The sequence below is a fragment of the Thermobia domestica genome, chromosome 15, assembly GCF_964235325.1.
Source record: "Thermobia domestica chromosome 15, izTheDome1.hap1.1, whole genome shotgun sequence".
NCBI lineage: Eukaryota > Metazoa > Arthropoda > Insecta > Zygentoma > Lepismatidae > Thermobia > Thermobia domestica.
In genome coordinates this window covers 182,409,260-182,427,876 of record NC_137468.1, presented here as the reverse complement: position 1 = coordinate 182,427,876, position 18,617 = coordinate 182,409,260, and the positions used below count along the sequence as shown (strand labels likewise).

Sequence of the window (18,617 nt, the reverse complement as noted above, 5' to 3'; positions counted from 1 at the left end):
AAAAACAACGAAACAGTAAGCACTAAAAACTACACAGTACAGTACAGAAAACACATACAACGAAAGAAACAATACAAGAGATGACAGAACACTAAAAAGGATATGTGGTAACAGTAAGTAAACAACAATGCCGCGACGACAGTAAACGACAATGGGCCTCGTGAATCACCGACGAGTCTTGACAAGTTCAGCTCGAGCACGGTTGGATCAACCGGAGCGGCGGACAAGCCGAGGGCGGACGAGAGGTGTTTTGCTGTAATCATTTACGTTAGAGCAGCCTTTCCCAACCTAGGGTCCGGAGACTCCCAGAGGTCCGCAAGCCAATCTGAGAAAGGTACACACAGTGGTAGATCTAAGCAAGTGGATCTGAGAAAGTTACTTCACTTAAAAGTTACTTCGTTTGATCCTGACATTTCCAAGTTAGTGGCTGAAAGCTTAGACCAACTCTCACATTCACTGAAGTTGTGTACTTCGGTGATTCATACACTTATTATCATGTTAACTTGTTGAAGTCAATACATCTTATTTTTTTTCCACAAAAGTACTTTTTTTTCTATAACTAATGGGTAGGCTACTGTGGTTTAGTTTTGTTTGAACGTACTGGATTTATTAATATATTTTCAACATCTTAGTCAAGGTGTCCGGTCCCAGGTTTGAAACCCAGGATCACCCGATTACGGAGTAGGGATCATGCCACTCTGACATGATTATACCACTGCAAAGAAAAATAAAAACACCCCTCACACTTATATATATATATATATACAGGCGCGGATCCGAGGGGGCCTATAGGGTCTATAGCCCCTCCCCCTTGACGCTCACGTATACATAGGATAAAATGGGCTTCAATCCTGCTTTATAGTGGATAAAGCGGCAAATTATGGTTTAGCCCCTCCCTTGATCATATCCTGGATCCGACACTATATATACTAACATGGGCAAGAAATGTAAATAGCATCCGTATATATTGTATTGTAGACACTAAAGGGGCAGCAATGTGGAAAAGGTTGGGAAAGGCTGTGCTAGAAGATTGTTATGGAGTACGGTGACTCAGGAAGGGTCTCTGGTTAGACTCCAGATTTGTGAGTGCGATGGACAACATTGGACTCGTGGGTTTTCTCGTGATACTCCCGTTTCCTCCCACAAGTTGCTTAATAATCTTAACTTTTAGAGAAGAAATTCATTTCAGTTTGGCGGGTTGTTTTCATATCTGATGATGAGGGGGCACCGTAATCTAGTGATTGGACTCACGTCCGCATGGTCCCGGGTTCGATTCCCAGCTTGTGCTTCCGAACTCTCGACATTACCCAGCGTCATGAGGCAAACTGGAGAGTTGCGTGAATGAAAGACGTGACGTCTAAGAAGCTCCTTATAAGCCTGTTAGAGAGAGGGCGACGCAGCGTGCTGACCACGCCAGTCTGTTCGTCGCTAGTCTGGACGTAGTTCAGGCAGTCGGTAACAGATGGCGTTGGAGCGGCTCAAGTCCACAAAGAGAGCTATTACCAGGGGCGTCATTTCAGACATCGCTTGAGGGACGATTTCAGATTTCAGACTTCGCCACTGACATAAGACTTTCACGCTTTGTACTAGTATATTAGTATACAAGTCCTGCCCTCCCTAAATGACGCCCTTGACTTTTACGTCAAGTGATTTGGTTTTCATATCTGATTGAGAAGAAAGGTGCAGATTGCTGGAGAAAATTAGAAATGCCGATGAATCACTATTTTAGTAATATTTTACAAAATTACGAGCATTCGTAATTATTATTAACAGTCTACTTTGAACATAGGGAGCTAGCTTTAATGCGAGGCTGAGGAATTCAGAGTTGATTGGCAGGTCCCCCACCCCGTCGCCAAGAAACGGTCACTCGACGGTCCTGGGCGGGGTTGCCAGTGCGTTGTCAAAAAATTCAGCTAATACTAACTTAATTCAAAGAGTTTATGCAATTATGCAAACCCTATCGAAGATCCCTATATACGTGGACACACACAAATTAGGCTGTGATAACAAATGCTTCAGTTTTTTCTCCTTCGATTCTTCGTCGCACTGCACTATGGCCTTCCTTATTACTTCTCTAGCTTCGCTGTGTATAGTTTGCCCTCTCTTACGCTGTGACGCCATTGTCAAATCAGTAATAAGCAATAAAACCGCAACAACAACAGCACACAACAAATAACCAACTCACACTAACAGAATGACATTCATGTGACAAATTTTTAACCCTGGCAAAGCTGACTTATAGAAGGAGGGTAAGGGAGTATTTAAAGAGTCAGGCAGAAAAAGTGTTGAAATTTTTCCCCCTTTACCTCAGCCCCCGCTGGTAAACAAACTAGCTCCCTATAATATGTGTGTTACTGGTACTTAATAGTTTTTTATTTTATTTTTTTTTTTACAAATACAGTACATAAGTAAATAATAAACAATTTGTCCAGTAGAATAAAACTTATCAATTATTATTAGTGACGACGAACGATATACTTTTTTAACGCCACAAATACTCGTTTCAGTGGATTTTCTCGAAAACTGAGCATAAGAATTTTTACTGGAGCATGCCATTTTATTAGGTTGAATGTCATCTATCGATTGTTATGCGGGGGGGGGGGATATTCATTAAAGCTTCTTCCTGACCCCCTTACCATTGACTGAGATGAACGAGAGACAGGTACGGACATTAGTCCTCTACATAGGAATCTCCAATGGCCACACATTCTTCTCATTGCTTTATGCACGGTAATGACTAAAGTATGTACTGTATTTATTTGTCATATTCCGAAAAGTTGTTTTATTTTTGTCATACGTTGCTACTCCCAAATCTATGAGAAGTATTCAGGTGATGAGATATTCTGTTTTAAGTAAAGAAAAGCTACCTAATTTGAAATATTCTCTGAATTACATTTAAACAGTTATTACTACTCTTTTAATTATGATATCTTACTTCTAGCGCCGTAACTTAGAATCTTTTCTGGGGAGGAAGCATCAATACGCGTATTTGCGCCCCCTAGAAAAAGTTGTTTTCCTAATTCTAGGGCTCCCGCTTTTCATCTTTCTCTTACTTTTTGTGGGCCCTCCCGCACGGCAAGGTCTGCGGGGCCGTTAGTTACGCTTCTGTGCCTGTTCCATACATGACAACTTACTTAAGGGGACAATATTGACAAGCCTCAAAGCCATACGAATAATTTTTCTAGGGCCACTAAAAGTAGACATTTTTACTGAAATGGGTCCACGACTCATTTTTGTTTGTTTACCTTTTGTATGCTGTTTTGTTTATGTAATGTAGTAAAACAGTTTGATGCTTCATTTATAATTTCATGTTCGTATCGTATATGGAGTAAGAAAATCTTGTCTTAAAATGGGTCCCCCATCGACTGGTGCGGAACTTCCCCCCCACCCCGGGGGCAGTAACCCCTCCTTCCCCCACATGTTACGGCCCTGCTTACTTCGCTGTTTCCAGAAGGTCTCAGTTTCGATTCGAAGATGTTTATTGTTGATTGTGTGTCGGAAGTAACATTTCAACTGACAAGTACTTGTATTTTCCCTTCCACATCCATACGTAAAAGCAATGGAATTTAATTGTTCTTTAATTATCTTCACCTTTGCTCCGGACATTTTGGGTTCACCGCAGCAGTTAAAATGAGAGATTCAGAGAATCAGATTGGAAAATAGTGTGTTTTGAATGATGATGGCGGTGTCATCTGGCGATCTACCTTCGCCGCCTGGTATCTGTTTGATCTCAGCCATAACACCTGTTGCTTTCGTTGCAACGACTCCGCTGCGAGGCTGGTATGTGGCTGGCATCTTTTGTGTGGAGATGGAAAAAGAAGGAAGTCACCGCCAGATGGCGTGGCGTGAGGATTCGCTCGTTCATGCTATTTGCTCCCTCATTTTGTGCTTCTTTCAGAGAACATCCTTCTTTATTGCCACTTTGGCAAATTACTCGCTGGCAAATACTGTGCCTTATGGAGCATGGAAGATCCTGGCATTGACCTTGCACTACGAGAATCTATATGTAACTGGAAATAGAATTTCACAGGCATAAAATCTTAATTTGATGGCTTGGAAATATTTTTATTCAAGATAATTGATATTTTCGTAGTCTTAAATTATTATGAGGCCATAAAGTAACTAAGCATTGTTTGCACGTGGTCTGGGGTTTGATTTCCAATAGGACATACGTAATTTCAATTTCCAATTTAAGTTATAAGGTCACAACTCATTTTTTTAAAAAAGGTTATCATAAATAAAGGTCTTAACCAAAAGATGATCGAGCCAATTATCACCATTATTATAAGTGAAAAACGGAAGGTATCAACTGAGTTTTCCTTGAACCATATCCTCTATAAAGAGTGAATTTTCTATCGTCACCAAGCTTCGTACACCGACAGGCACAGAAGTGAGCCCACGGCACTCATAGTGGGTAATGGCTTCAGATTTACGTGACTTCGGCATATACAAAGGGTATTGTAGTCATTCCGATCACCTTTACTTCCAGAAACTCATTTTACAGCAGCTAGATGAATCCCTCTGAAAGGCATTTAAATTAGGGCAGAAAAGAAATTAATCTCACCTTCAACGAGGATTGAACACGGCCGTTCCTTCGGTATGTAAACGCATTACCTACTTTTGTTATCTTTGGTCTGATAAGAAAGAGGTTTTGCTTCACTGAAGATGTAGCAAAAGTGCGTTTTGGGAGATCCACGTTTCGCGCGGGAAAGGAGTAATGTTTTGAAAGATTAGTTGGAGATGCCCAACTTTACAGTGTTGTAGAACATGGTTTCTCAACCTGGGTGTCGTGAAGATAAGCGGAAGATATAAATATCTAATACCGGAAAACCGTTTTAAATGTTTTTTCAATTTTGTTCCGATAGGCATATTTTTATTTTTATACATACTGTTTGGCAAAACAAGAAATGGGTCTATTAAACATTTTCAACAAGTGCAGAGTTGTTTAAAAATCAATTTAAATGACAGAGGTATATGATATAAACCTAATGAGAACTGCATATTGTAATACAATTGAAATATATCTCATTAGCTATCTGAGCATGGTGTGATGTCGCTCATGTTCGATTCAATCTTCGTGACGCACATTATCAAGCCATTTAAAATATTCAATTTTTTTTTTTAACAACTGTCCATGCTTTCTAACCAACATTAGAAATCATATTTTTTTATCATATGACCCAAAATTAAGGGAGTTATAAAGTTGTAAAATTTTCAAACGGACTCGATTTTGAAACAGTATGACGGATTGGATTCGATATTTGTAATACGAATAAACTGACTAAATTTGGTTTTAATCCATTTGCTTTTAGGGAAGCTAATGTATCCACTATATACAAGAAATGAATTCTACTATTATAGAGATAGATGAATATTGTATCGTGAGATCTCCGCAATAGGTATATTAAAAATCACACACAAGCTTATTACAAACCATAAATTAGAAATATAAGGAGGTCGCTGGCAAGAGGATGTGATAAAATGAGGTCGTGATAGGAATTATCTTGAGAAACATTGTTGTAGAAAGAAGCCTTAAACATTTATTGTAGTTGCGAACAGGTCTTCTCGGGCTAGCAGCCAGGTAAATACTGTTATATCTTGCGACGTTTCGAGGGCTGACATCGTCCTCATCTTCAGGCGAATATGATGGTGCAATAGAGTGTATGGAATATATATACTCATGTATGTATGATTAGACTCTTCTGATTGGTGATTGAAATGGCGGGATATGATTGATGTCCATGTTTTACTCAGTTGGAATCCTGTATCTCTGTTAAGGTTCGTTTTTTCTTGTGTTATTGCAACGGCTTCTTTTATCCTCCTGTCCCAAACTCTTGAGCATTTTGCTATTATTTCGGCATCTGTAAACAAAATTTTATGTTGCTGTTTGATGCTATGTTCAGCCAGTCCGGATTTTTCTGGTTGGCTTAGTCTGATGTAACTGTTGTGTTCTTTGTATCTGGCTTCAGTGGTTCATCCTGTTTGTCCAATATATGACTTACCACATTCACATGAAATTTGGTAAACTCCAGGAGTGCGGAGGCCCAGGTCGTCTTTGGTTGGTCGTATTAAGTTCTTTATTTTTGCTGGAGGTTTGTATATTGTCCTGATGTTGTACCTGGCAAATAGTCTGCTGAGCTTTCCAGAAGTGTTCCCGATGTATGGGAGGCAGATTGTGTTCTTCCAATCATACATACATGAGTATATATATTCCATACACTCTATTGCACCATCATATTCGCCTGAAGATGAGGACGATGTCAGCCCTCGAAACGTCGCAAAATATAACAGTATTTACCTGGCTGCTAGCCCGAGAAGACCTGTTCACAATACGTCGCCAGGAAAGCTTCAATAGATAATTTATTGTAGTTTTCTTAGTGAAAATGCCTTTCCAAATTAAAGATTTTAGTAAACGCTTAACACTATTTTTATTATTCAGCATAGGCGTCATTTAGGGGCCAATCAATAGTATAGTAATATACTAGCGAAAAGTGTGAACACTATTTATATCGGTGAAGAATTTCACTCCTTCCTCTTGCTAGCAAAAACTGAAATGAAACTATTTATGTTAAGCAGCATCTGTGTGGCATTCCCTGGCTAAAGAAAATAAGATTGAACTCCTTTCTTGCTACTATATTTGACTATAAGAATACTAGAAAGAAGAGAGGGCCTGGGGAAGGAGTATATCCCCTTATCAATCAAAAACCATAATCTATATTAGGGTGCGAGATCTTAATAGTCGAAGTGGGAGGGAGGGACACAGGAGTGTAAACCAAAACTTCGCACTGGAGTGTTTTGACATACAGAGTTGACATATTTATACATTCATAATTATTAAATTATATATACTATGTAAGATTAGGGATACCGTCAACCATTAGTTTACTCATTAATTACATATTAGTTATATATGAACTTCTATAATTAGTTCACTTTATTTATTACTAGTGGGAGAAATTTTCTTTCACAAATATAAATGGCCAAGTCTTCCAAAAATATTCGCACCCTGACTACATTAGGGCATAAGTAATAAAACTACCTATTTCTCAGTATATCTTATATACCCTATACGTTTAATTGATTGCAGTCTTAGTACATTCTTCTTCAATTCCTTTGAAGGAGAAAATTCCATCTTCTAACGATAACTTGTAGAAATATGTATATGTTAATAAGGATAATGGTCTGTATCTTATGATAGCATTTCCTATGGCCTGTATCGTATGGTATCATTTCCTCTTTTTTTTTTTTTTTCGTGGTCAAACATGTGAAAACTTGTTATTTCTGGAAAGCTCTAGATATAGTAGGAGAGGAAGCCATAATGGATGTACATAATTTCGTTTATAAAGAAGATTAATTATAAAAATAATACGTTAGATGCAGAAAAATACAGTACAGTAGTTCAAATAAATTCGATTTCTTGTGTTATCATTTGAACAGTTGGTATATGAATTAATTTTGAACCTAAAATGATATAACCTCGATGTGTATTCTGAGTGTTTAAACATTCCGAAGTATTCGTGTAAATCGGAAATATTTCCCATAGTATAACTCACGAAAAAGAAAGAGAGAAAGTGAAAAGAAACTTCAAAGTTACAAGAATAATACTAGCATATCCACTCTTGGTTTTCGAATGACACAGGCGACACTTATTATTTATTATTTATTTATTTATTTATTATGCCTTAACACACTACCATTATGATTTATCAGCCGCTATATGCTATTGTAGCGTAATTTTGCTTAACAATGTTCATGCGAGAAAGTTAATTGTTCCTAATTTAACACGTTTCATTAGATTGACCATCTCCGTAAATTGACCTTTCTGTTTTATGTAGACCATTTTGTGGATACATAAAATGTAGCTATTTGCTGTTCTCATTGCCATACCTAAGTATGAATTTCTTATAAATTGTCTGTTCTGTTGATTAAGATATGGTCAGTTCAAGCAAATTTTTGGTGTAATTTTGTTTTAGGTAGTAAGATTATTTTCAACGATTAATATTCTTACACTAATTTTTGTATTCTTTTTGTATTTTTCAGAAATTCCGTGAACAGTCAATAGATGGAGTAGCACTACCATTATTAACAGAAGATCATCTGATTAAAATCATCAATATGAAATTGGGTCCTGCATTGAAGTTGCGAGCAGTTCTTGCACGTCGCCTAGGCCACTGTGCTATTTGTTTGCATTGTGTACACTGTCACGGAAACGGACAACAGCAGTCAACAGCTTCTACGCCACTCAATTCGAGCAATACCAACGGCCTCCGACCAGCTAGCACTGAGAACAACAGTAGCATCGAACCTCCACAAGCTTCCACTCCGACTAACACTGGGGGAGGCTCGAACCCAGAGAACAGGTCGGGGTCTACTTAGTTTAACATGATTACTATGATAGTATGAAGGACTTCCACTTAGGTTGCAAAATGTAGCACAAATTGTGTTGCAGAAAATACTTCTTGTGTTGAAACAAATAGAATAAACTGTATATCGAAGTTGTGTTCAGATCAAGGGAATTGTTTTACCGGTAACAGTAAACTGAAAACACTTGTCAGTTACGTTGTGTTAGAATTCGTCAAGTATCAGTCAAGCATAAGTTTTTGTCACCAAACCAAGTTAATATTTTTCATCAGGGAAACAAAAATTGGAATAGTAATGTTTATTTGTTTAAACTTGGCGATATTTCGCCTGATTAAATCAGCTTTACTCAAATGTACAAAGGTTAATAAATATTTCAAACAAAATCTTATTTAAAACGCGTTATATAGTTTTTTGGAGTAGCCCTATAATGTATTCAATAACACCATGTTGTATCTTTTGCTCAACGTTGCTTAAAGTATCTATTGAAATGTGGTTAAATGTCATTCTTTTTTTAAAAAGTGAAACATACTTATTTATATGTATTTATACACTTGACAAAGCCCGATCGAACCAAGTGAAATATCGAGTGGTGTAAACAAATATATGTTACATGTAAAAATAATGTGTTCATAGTGTTTTAAAATTTAAACTCATGTATTGGTAATACAGTACTATAGATAGTACTAATGTATTATAGATAGGTCACGAATGATCTAGCGTTAACTTCCAGTCTCATGAGTTCACTAGTTTGTTTAGAATTGACTTTCTGAGTTAATTCTGACAGAGGTATGGTGACCAAAATATTCAATACAAGTGACGGCACTAATTATCACTAAGTTAAAAGTATTACATATGTATAAATGCCCAAAGATGATGTTGCGAATGTACCATTTTTTTTTCAGATAGCTAAAATAATAATACTACGTGAAGTGCTCAAATCTAGATTTAACTAAGCATCATTTTGTTGTTTTCTTCGAGTAATGCGAGTTTAAAGTTCAAACTCACTCACGATTTGATCTCAACACACTGCTCTTGCATGTTCTACTTGTTCATAACTTGTTTTTCACAGTTAGATATATTCATGATGTGGTCAATACTTTTGTTTGTATAAGTACACCTAGCATTTTGTTTACGATATTAATCGTCCTTGAAAGGACCAAACTCTGAGTTTGGGTTTCATTACTAGTTTTGTCTGTCTATACTAAAAAGCATTAGTTCGTAGATCCACTACAGCACATCAAATTGGTACTTTGGTGAAAATTTTTAAGAATTACTTCTACCATCTATCTCTGCTCTGTTCAATTGTGGGACAAATTGTACACCAAACGTTTATACATCGTATCAATGAATATTCTATACCTTGAAGGTAGTACGCGTTGAATTAATTTTTATTAAATATTTTTTTTTTTGTAAATTGATGGAGAGTATTCAGAATCATTGAGTAGCTCTTAAATTAGCCAAAGGATTTTCATGAAGGATTCCAAAACCTTTATTTCATTTACAGGAATATTATTTTTAAATAGCCCTTGTAGCAATAAATACATAAATGTTTTACAGCAAGTCAAATTACTTTCTATGGAATCTAATTGTCTAGTAATAAATTACCTCAGACCTCTAGAATTACTCATTTATCTCCAAGTAAAAAGGTTTAGAAATGTTATTAAGAAACATTTTTATTCAAAATAGCAACCTTTCACTGAATTTTACATTAAAAAAAAAGGGTTTATTGTAGTCAGTGAAGTTAACTGGTTGACACTAAGTTAATCTTATAGAGATTTTTATGCAGTATTTCAGGAGTAATTAATTGCGATGATGTCCCTTGTATTGCGCGGTAAGATTTATATAGCTAGCTTTTTATGGCATCTGGGACTTAAAAAGAATTAAGTAGATTTTTTTCTTTTGAAAAAGAGAGCGCTTCAATAGATCGTGCAGTAGTTTAGATACAGTATGCTGATATAAGGAAGCAGGTGGGTAATTTTATGAGTAAACGCACTAGTTAGTAATTTCCCTACAGCATTGATTACAGTTTTGATTATACAAGATTGATCTGCTTGCTCAAAGTTTAACATTTGTCAACTTCATTTTTGTCATAATAAGTTGATTTTCACGGTGGAATTTCTGGTCAATTATTTCTAAAGCAGTGTTAATTCAACATTTCACTCACTGTTTTAAAACAACGTTTAAGTTATATTTTGCATTTGACGCGTAAGCAGCAAATCTTCCTGCTTGTTTATACACAACGTACACCTCAGGGAGGGTCTACCCGTCCATGAAGGACTGTAATGATTTTAGTAGTTGTTTAACAGATCTCATTTTCTCATAATTATAAATCTGATATACTTTCTTTCTAGAGCAATACATCACCTTAATATCACATTACTTTTATAATATTAGACTCAGTAATCATTACTCCGTTTTAAGTTACGTGGGTACAAGGGCTAAATCATACAATTTCGTCACAATATTGAAGTGTTATAAATGTTTTTAATCTGTACATCGCTAACGATTGAGACACAAAATAAAAATGTCTTCCATGCTATACTTTCATTTTGTTGTTATATTAATGTATAAATAGTCCATTCATACTTATGTAACATAGTAAAAAAAATCTAATGCAAATGTGTTCCTAGTAGATTTTATGGATGTGTTTTACTTAAATAAATATCTGATAGATATTGTGTTCTACATATTTTGAGTGTATTTTAATAATAGAGACGTTTGTAGAACTTATTTGTAAATTTTTGTTTTTGAGTAAGCACACAAAAATGAGTCTGTGTGAAAGAGAGAGTGTATGTTGTTGTGTAAACAATGAGCGGACATGCGTTTGTGAGGGTAGGCGTCTTCTGTTATATATACATATATATGTATTCTGTTCATATGTAAATATATAAATACATACACACATAATAAATAATATTAATTTGAATTACGGATGGATATTGAGGAAGTTTCTTTCATGAGGAAGTTTTTGTAGTGTGATTTCTTTACGTATACAAAAAGTAATAGTATTGAAGACAGTGGAAAACTAGTGTTATTCTTTTTCTTTATTTGCGTGCTTTTGTGCGAAGTAGTGTGTATTTGTACTGGAATATGTGAGCTAAGAATGTCTGTGTATCCCCAAGCATCCATGTATACATGTGTTTTGAGTTTATACATAAAAGCAAGATACTGAATGTGGAATAAGGAGTACATATAGTCAATCCTATGGGCCCAAGGCCATTGTTATATTCTTTGTTAGTGATTCGGATAATGCTTCCGTTGCAGTGTTATTGTCACTTTCTTTTTTAAAAAAATCCTTCCTCTGTTATCGGGAGCATTGTTGTAAGAACAAGAAAAAAAAATCGTAAAAGCTTAATACGATAATAAGAATGTAATAACAGTGTGAAAACGATTAAAAAAATGTTGCAGTTCTGTGATAACGTGATTTTTTTTAAGTTATTAAGTTCTTCATACCTCAAAGTTGTGGAAAAAATAATCTCAAGTCATTTACAGTTTTTATAAAATATGGTATTGTGCCAATTTAATGCAGACAATGAAATTATCACTACAGTCTCATTTGTACAAGGGTTCAAATTTAGAAATCATAATTAGCATGTATCAGGACATATTCTTCGCAAAATAATAGAATCTTCTTATTGATCTATATACATATGCACTTAACCGATCTTTTGGTAAGTTACTTTAACACCGTAATTCGTTGTATTATATTACTTCACCGCCAAACGAACATGAAATTTCACGACTACCTGTAATGCGCATTAGAATTACAGTTAGTTTTTGAGGTTAACTGCGAACAAATCTTCAGACGTATTCTTAATTTTGCCGAAAAAATTTATGTAAGAATTTAAGCAAACTCCATAAAATTAATTCGTTACTATTACTCAAAATACTATTACGTTACCTCGTTAGTTGAGCAATAACACGTTAAATTAGTCTTTAAAGCTGTATTGCTTCTCAATATTGTACATTATTTCAATAAATCTCAGTTTTGAATAAATTATTTCTCGACTCACATAGGATAATTTTCACAAAATCTTTGTATAAGTGGAAATTTAACCTTCGTTCCTCGAACTTTCGGGATAACAGTTTACCATTATTTCGGATTTTTTGTTAATAACAATTATCTTAACAATACAAAATTACGTGCTGAAATATTTTTCTTCTAGTAGAAGGATCACTCGAGCAGATGGTTTTTACCAAATAAAAACTTTACAGGTAAAATACGATGTAAAACATTTTTCGTGAAGGAATGAGAATGTGAATATAACTAATTACTGTTTGTGCACAACTTATTGAAATAAATTTTGAGTCATAACCTCCTGACACCCCGCGTAGAACTGACTTACAAAAGCTGACGACATTTGCTCGTTCGTTCCTGCGGATATCTCGAGCTTTGCTGGGTGGAAACTTATTGTAGTGTAATTTCTACACTTCAAATTTTGCTTCGGCACACAAACAATAGCAGAAGCGTCTTATGTTGTGCAATTGGACGGCAGTTAACATTTCTCCTGCTTCATGTAGGCGATTTCCTCTCGGCGTCGGGAGGATAGTGGAAGTATTATATGTGTAAGTGTACTCTTCCACTATCCTCATTTATAAGTATATCCCCGTCGTTAACGCGCCTGCTCCCTATAGACATACTCCCTCGCTACCGTTCGGGCCCCGTATCCTGACTCGGTCAGATAGCATTCGTTCTTTTTAGTGACCATCTAGTAGAAGTTGGTTTCTGTTTTATTCATTGTAGTTTTTATGCCTTTCATCCACACTGTACTTATACCGAGCCCTCCTGAAGTCAATCTGCAAATGGTAATGAGGCTTCTCATTTAGTGCATGCTCTGCAAAAAAGCTCTAACCTAACCTGAAAATGTAACAAATGTGTCAAGATTTGGTTGAACCATCTGCTCGAGTCAGGCCCTAGTAGATATATAATATTGAATTTCGTCTTTTGTGGGAAGCAATTGACTCAATCTTAGAAGATTTGATAATAGCAAATTGCAACCAATCAGAAATTTATATTTAGTTCCTATGGCTAGGGTCGAGCGTGAAAATTAACGTCTTGCGCATAACACTACTATTATACTGTACAGGTTTACTTCTGGCGCACCACTAGAAATAATTGTTGAAAAATTATAATTCTTTTACTAATTTTTTTCTTATTGTCCCCTGAAAGGTGTCCACTGTGCGACATGCAAATATCTCACTTAACATAAATAAAAATCCAAGGGATCCACCAGGAGTTATTGTTAAAAAAAAATTACAATTCTTTTACAATTTGCGTATAAATACGGCTTTTAACCTTTACTAGTTGGCTAAGCGAGGGTTTTGGAATGAAGTGGGTCTTTGCAATGATACGAGTTTCAATAGCACTTGTCATGGTTTCATACTTACAGAGCTCTACTTGTAAACATAAGCTACAGGTTCTGTATCTGTGCAGAAATATGCCGCCGGTGGAAAATAGCGTCTAATAGAGGTATCTTTCATACGCACTCACTTATTTTAACCATCGTAAAATACTTGTAATTCTTTTACGGTAGTAATCCTACACTTGTAAACTTAAAATGCAGCTGTATTATTTATTTAATTCTATCGCGTGCAGAAATGTGTTCCTTATAAACATGTCTTTTCATGCAAAGTTGAATTTTACCTGTAAATATCCAATATATGGTGCGCCAACACTACATCTGCACCTGTACTGGTATATAAATGTTATAAACTTCAACATAACATTACTATTATATTACATATGTAAGTAACCTTTTATATAGCATTACTATCCAACTACAGGTATATGTAGTCTTGGATATAACAATACTACTCTACTGCATGTACAAGTAGCCTTGGAATTAGCATTACAATTCTACTACAGGTAAGCCTTGGGCATAATTTACGTTTTGTATACTGTCGAAACTTTCTGTTCTCAATGGAAAGTTTCTCATGGTATCTTGACCCAAGGTACCTGTTTTGATGTAGGAAATATTTTACTACCACCCAAGACTTGCGATTATGTTTAAACTTATTTTTGCTCCTATTATTTTCCGCAACATTCGGTTTCTTCATAACAATTTCCAAATTCAAATATGTTTCTTCCCCACTTTTTTTTTTTTTTTTTTTTTTTTTTTTTTTTAAGATAGCGAGTGATAATTTTATTGTGAGCATTTACGAATTACAGACAGTATTGTAATGAATGAAAGAAAAAAATCCCGAATTATGAATTGAGTATGTTAAAGAAAACAATTGACGAACAATGTGACAAAAGGACTACTACTACAGTTGAATATACTTAATTTATATATAGAGTGGTAAGTGCCCACTTTGTGAGTATGTAACAATGAAATATTTTATGCAAACTCCACTGAGGTTGGCTATGAAATATTGACTTCCAGTTGTACATTCAACAACCAGTAACTTTGATACAACGAGAGGTAAAGAGGTCGTAAAGCGATGGCAAAATGTACTTTGTTAATGTACAATAAAATATTTCTTAATAATAACACTAGTTTTTGCTTTCCAATATCTTGTATCCTGGGGTAAAAGTGATTGGGAACACGGGAGGACGCCGGTAACCCACTTCCAAAAAGTGTCTATGGCGTTCCCCACTTTCTAAAAAAATTACAATGAGCAAAGATAGGCAAAGAGGACGGCATGACGTCATCCGTCCCCCTACCTTTTCAGATCCACTTTTACTCCTCCCTATATTTACAGTAGAGCGTCGATTATCCGAAGTAATTGGGGGACATGGGTGTTCGGAAAACTGGTTTGTTCGGATAATCGAACTGTACTGTAATGTACTGTACTTCTACAGCCAGTGCCAAACCGACAGAAGTGTGCTGATTGTTGAAACACAGCGACTGGCGGCTTGGCCGGTCAGCAGCGCCTTATGAAGGCCCCATTAGAAGCAATGTTCCGCCAGCGGTGCCTCAGTGCGGCGACAACTGTTGGAAACTTGGTTTGGGAGTGAGGGGGATGATGGATGGTAGGGTGGGAGAGTAACAGGTGCGAGCGAGTACACAGTTCGGTTAAGCGGTCGTTCGGTTGACCGACGTTCGGATAATCGACGCTCTACTGTATTGCTAAAACTGAGTTCAGTTTGAAACAAAGCGGCTTAAAATGTATCATTAATATCAGTTATGTAATTCGTGCAGTTTTCCGAGATGTCAAATTAAATACAAAATAAAACGAGAAATTTCTTTTGTTTTAAATGGTACCCTAATACATTCTACAGTCTTATTTTCATGGCACATGCCCAAATAATTGCGTACAGATAAACAATATGCTATAAAAACGATTATTCATTCGAAACATGTGCATCAAACTGTGCCAGGTAGTAACCGAAAACAAGAATTGTTCCTATTCCGGTGCAGGGCAAGGGCAGCTAGTGGACTAGGGGCCATATGCATAGTCGACCACGTAGGGGTCCCCTAGACGAACCGTACCTGTGGGCTTCCTCAACCTTCCCCTTGACTGTGCAATGCATAAAGCTTCCAAAGTGATCCCTCAGGTACGGTTAACACTGAGAGCTGATTGGTCTAGTACACCTCGAGCGAGGCTAAAATTTTGTCAAAAAAAGTTGAAGGTAGAACTCCGAAACTCAATTCTACTATGATAAAGAATTAACATCGAAGCAGCAACTGCATGGATACAACGTATGCTATATTAAAAAAAAAAAAAAAAAAATGAAATAAATGTTCTGAACTTTGTTCTTGCCAAGGCGAAAAAATAATGGTGTAGATTAGGAATACAGTGCTTTTGTTTTTAATTTTCAGATAAAGTCTGTTAACTTGAAAATTGTCATAAAGTGATATAGAAAAGCGGAAAAATATCGGTGTAGATTAGCAATACATTTCTTTTTTTTTTAATTTTCAGGTAAAGTCTGTTAACTCGCAAAAAGAAATATGGATATGTAGCTAGAAAACGTGTGAGGCTGTAGCTTTACAATAGAGATCCCACTAGAAATAAATTACATATACACTGTAATTTTTAGGACAAAATCAGCCCATAGTATTTTTGTGAATGTATTTTCTAAACAATTTGCCAGTAAAAGTTAACCTTAGGAGGGCATAAAAGTTATGTCTATAAATACAGTATTTTTGGGGGGATATTCCATGCAAATAGAGTAAAACTTCTTATTTACTTATTCCTAGAGTGTTATCATCTAATTGCGTACAATTGTATAAGACATACATACATACAGTGAAAGCCAGACGTCTCAAAACCACGCACCAAACTTTGAAAGCTGGTTATTACAAGCAATTTTTGCATCTACTACGGTTTAATGCCAAGGTAAAGCTGGAGGGCTACAGTCGAGGTCCGTCTGTAGGGAACGGGCGAGTTTTCGATGGTGTGTAAACGAATTAGGGGTTCACTCGAGCAGACACTTTTACGAAATAGAAAATTTATAGGTAAAATACGATGTGAAGCCCTACATTTTTCGTGAAGGAATGAAAGAGTAAATATAAGTAATTACCATCAATGGCAGCGTATTGAAATGATTTAAGTGATAATGAAAGTATTGTATATGTAAGTGTGCTCTTCCACTATCCTCGTATATACGTATACCCCCATCGCTGACGCGCCTGCTCCCTATGGATGCACGCACTCACTATCACTCTGAGCCGCGTGATGCGCTCCTACCATAACTCAGTTAGGTAACATTCGTGCTTTTAACCACATAGCACAAATTGATTCGTATCTTATGTACTGTAGTTTTTATGTTATACGCCCACACTGTATTTATACTGAGCCCTCCTGAAGTTAATCTGCAAGTAGTAATGGAGCTCTTCATATAGACATACTTTGCTAAAAGAAATACAAAGCTCTAACCTAACCTGAAAATGTAAGAAATGTGTCAAAATTTGATAGAACTGTTTACTCGAATAATGATCAAATTAGTATAAAAAATATGCATCTATCTGTAGTAGGTGGTCACTAGAACCTAGTTTTCCATTATAATTGCATAATTATGAGCCATACTTCTTAACACTGTTTCCATAATCACGTGAACCGATGCATACTTTGAGCAATTACAGCGCGTCGATAAACTGGAGTTCGATTATTTCCACTTGTCTTTCCTTATACGCATATCACCAACACTAATGTGCCTGCTTCCGCGGACAAAATCATGCGTGATCCCTCAAATTGTGCCCAGCTTGGAATCGGAATAAATGCAAACTTATCCTGTGTTAAGCATGGTTTTTCGCACTTATTTATTTATAATATATAAGTTTGCAAGCATATTATAAATGTGTACGCAGCTGGTGGTCAGGTAAGAAACCAAGAATGCAGAAGACGTTAGATCATTAGTGAAAAAAAGGGATGTTAGCGCTCCTCAACTTTACCTATACAGAGAAATGTAGGAAAAGGAAACAGGGAGAAAGATGTAAAACACATTAGAATAACATTTTCACGATGAAATATGTGTAGCTATTGAGTCAATTTTTCCCATCAGTGATGATTCCTGTTTTTTGGCGATTTCAATATGTTGCGGATGAAATGTATTAGTAACGAAAATACTGAGAATTCACATTGAGCACGATAGGCTATGTGGTCCTGAGGGAATGTCATGATTCTCGGGGACACCCCCCCCCCCGGCCGATCCTTGAAATCACCACTGGACCCCTAGAATCAATTCTGAAGCTATTCTACAATCTAATCTAAAATCTACTTCAGTTCCAATACTGTAACAACAAGTATCTCTCGCTTATTTTATTTAAGGTAAAAGTTGTTAGTCCATTCTTTGATCTTGTATTCAATATTTGTACGAGCGGAAGCAAAATATCCTGCAATCTTCTTTCAGGAATTGGTATATATTTTTAAATTGGTTGCCATCAATATGTCATTTATTATCGCTTAATCAGCTCAACGAATTCGGTAAACTCATTAACATACTCAAATCTTTTGTCAGCACGGAGCATATGCATTTTATACAACAACAGAAACTGCTACGGGCTAGCAAAGGGTGCGTTGAAGCACCCCTAGCCATCCTCTTGACTTACGGGAAGGTTGCGGGCTTGTTTGACCCTGCGGGAGAACTCTGCAACGCAAATTATCACGTGTCCCGTACGTAGCCCCTAAGTAACCCGCAGAATAACTATGCATACGGCCCTAAATGATCGCTACAGTTAAGAATTCTGCCTATGAAAACAGACCTTGTTGGAGTTGTCACTTCTTTCGGACGAATTGGCCAATGCGGACCAGTTGTAGACTGGGAAGAAATGGGTGTCATTCGATTTATATTGACAAGTAGACCACAGTTGATA

General features: G+C 36.3%; 1 protein-coding gene across 2 annotated transcripts in view; it reads left to right on the top strand.

The window, feature by feature from the left end:
- Window positions 1-14,461, top strand: part of Samuel (SAM-motif ubiquitously expressed punctatedly localized protein) — a 486,265-nt gene extending 471,804 nt beyond the window's left edge. For both annotated transcript variants that reach the window (XM_081740453.1, XM_081740454.1), the window contains one exon: window positions 8,041-14,461. In XM_081740453.1, coding sequence (XP_081596579.1) covers window positions 8,041-8,376 — 336 coding nt within the window. In that variant the 3' untranslated portion in view covers window positions 8,377-14,461. The remainder of the gene's footprint in view (window positions 1-8,040) is intronic.
- The last annotated feature ends 4,156 nt before the right edge of the window (window positions 14,462-18,617 follow it).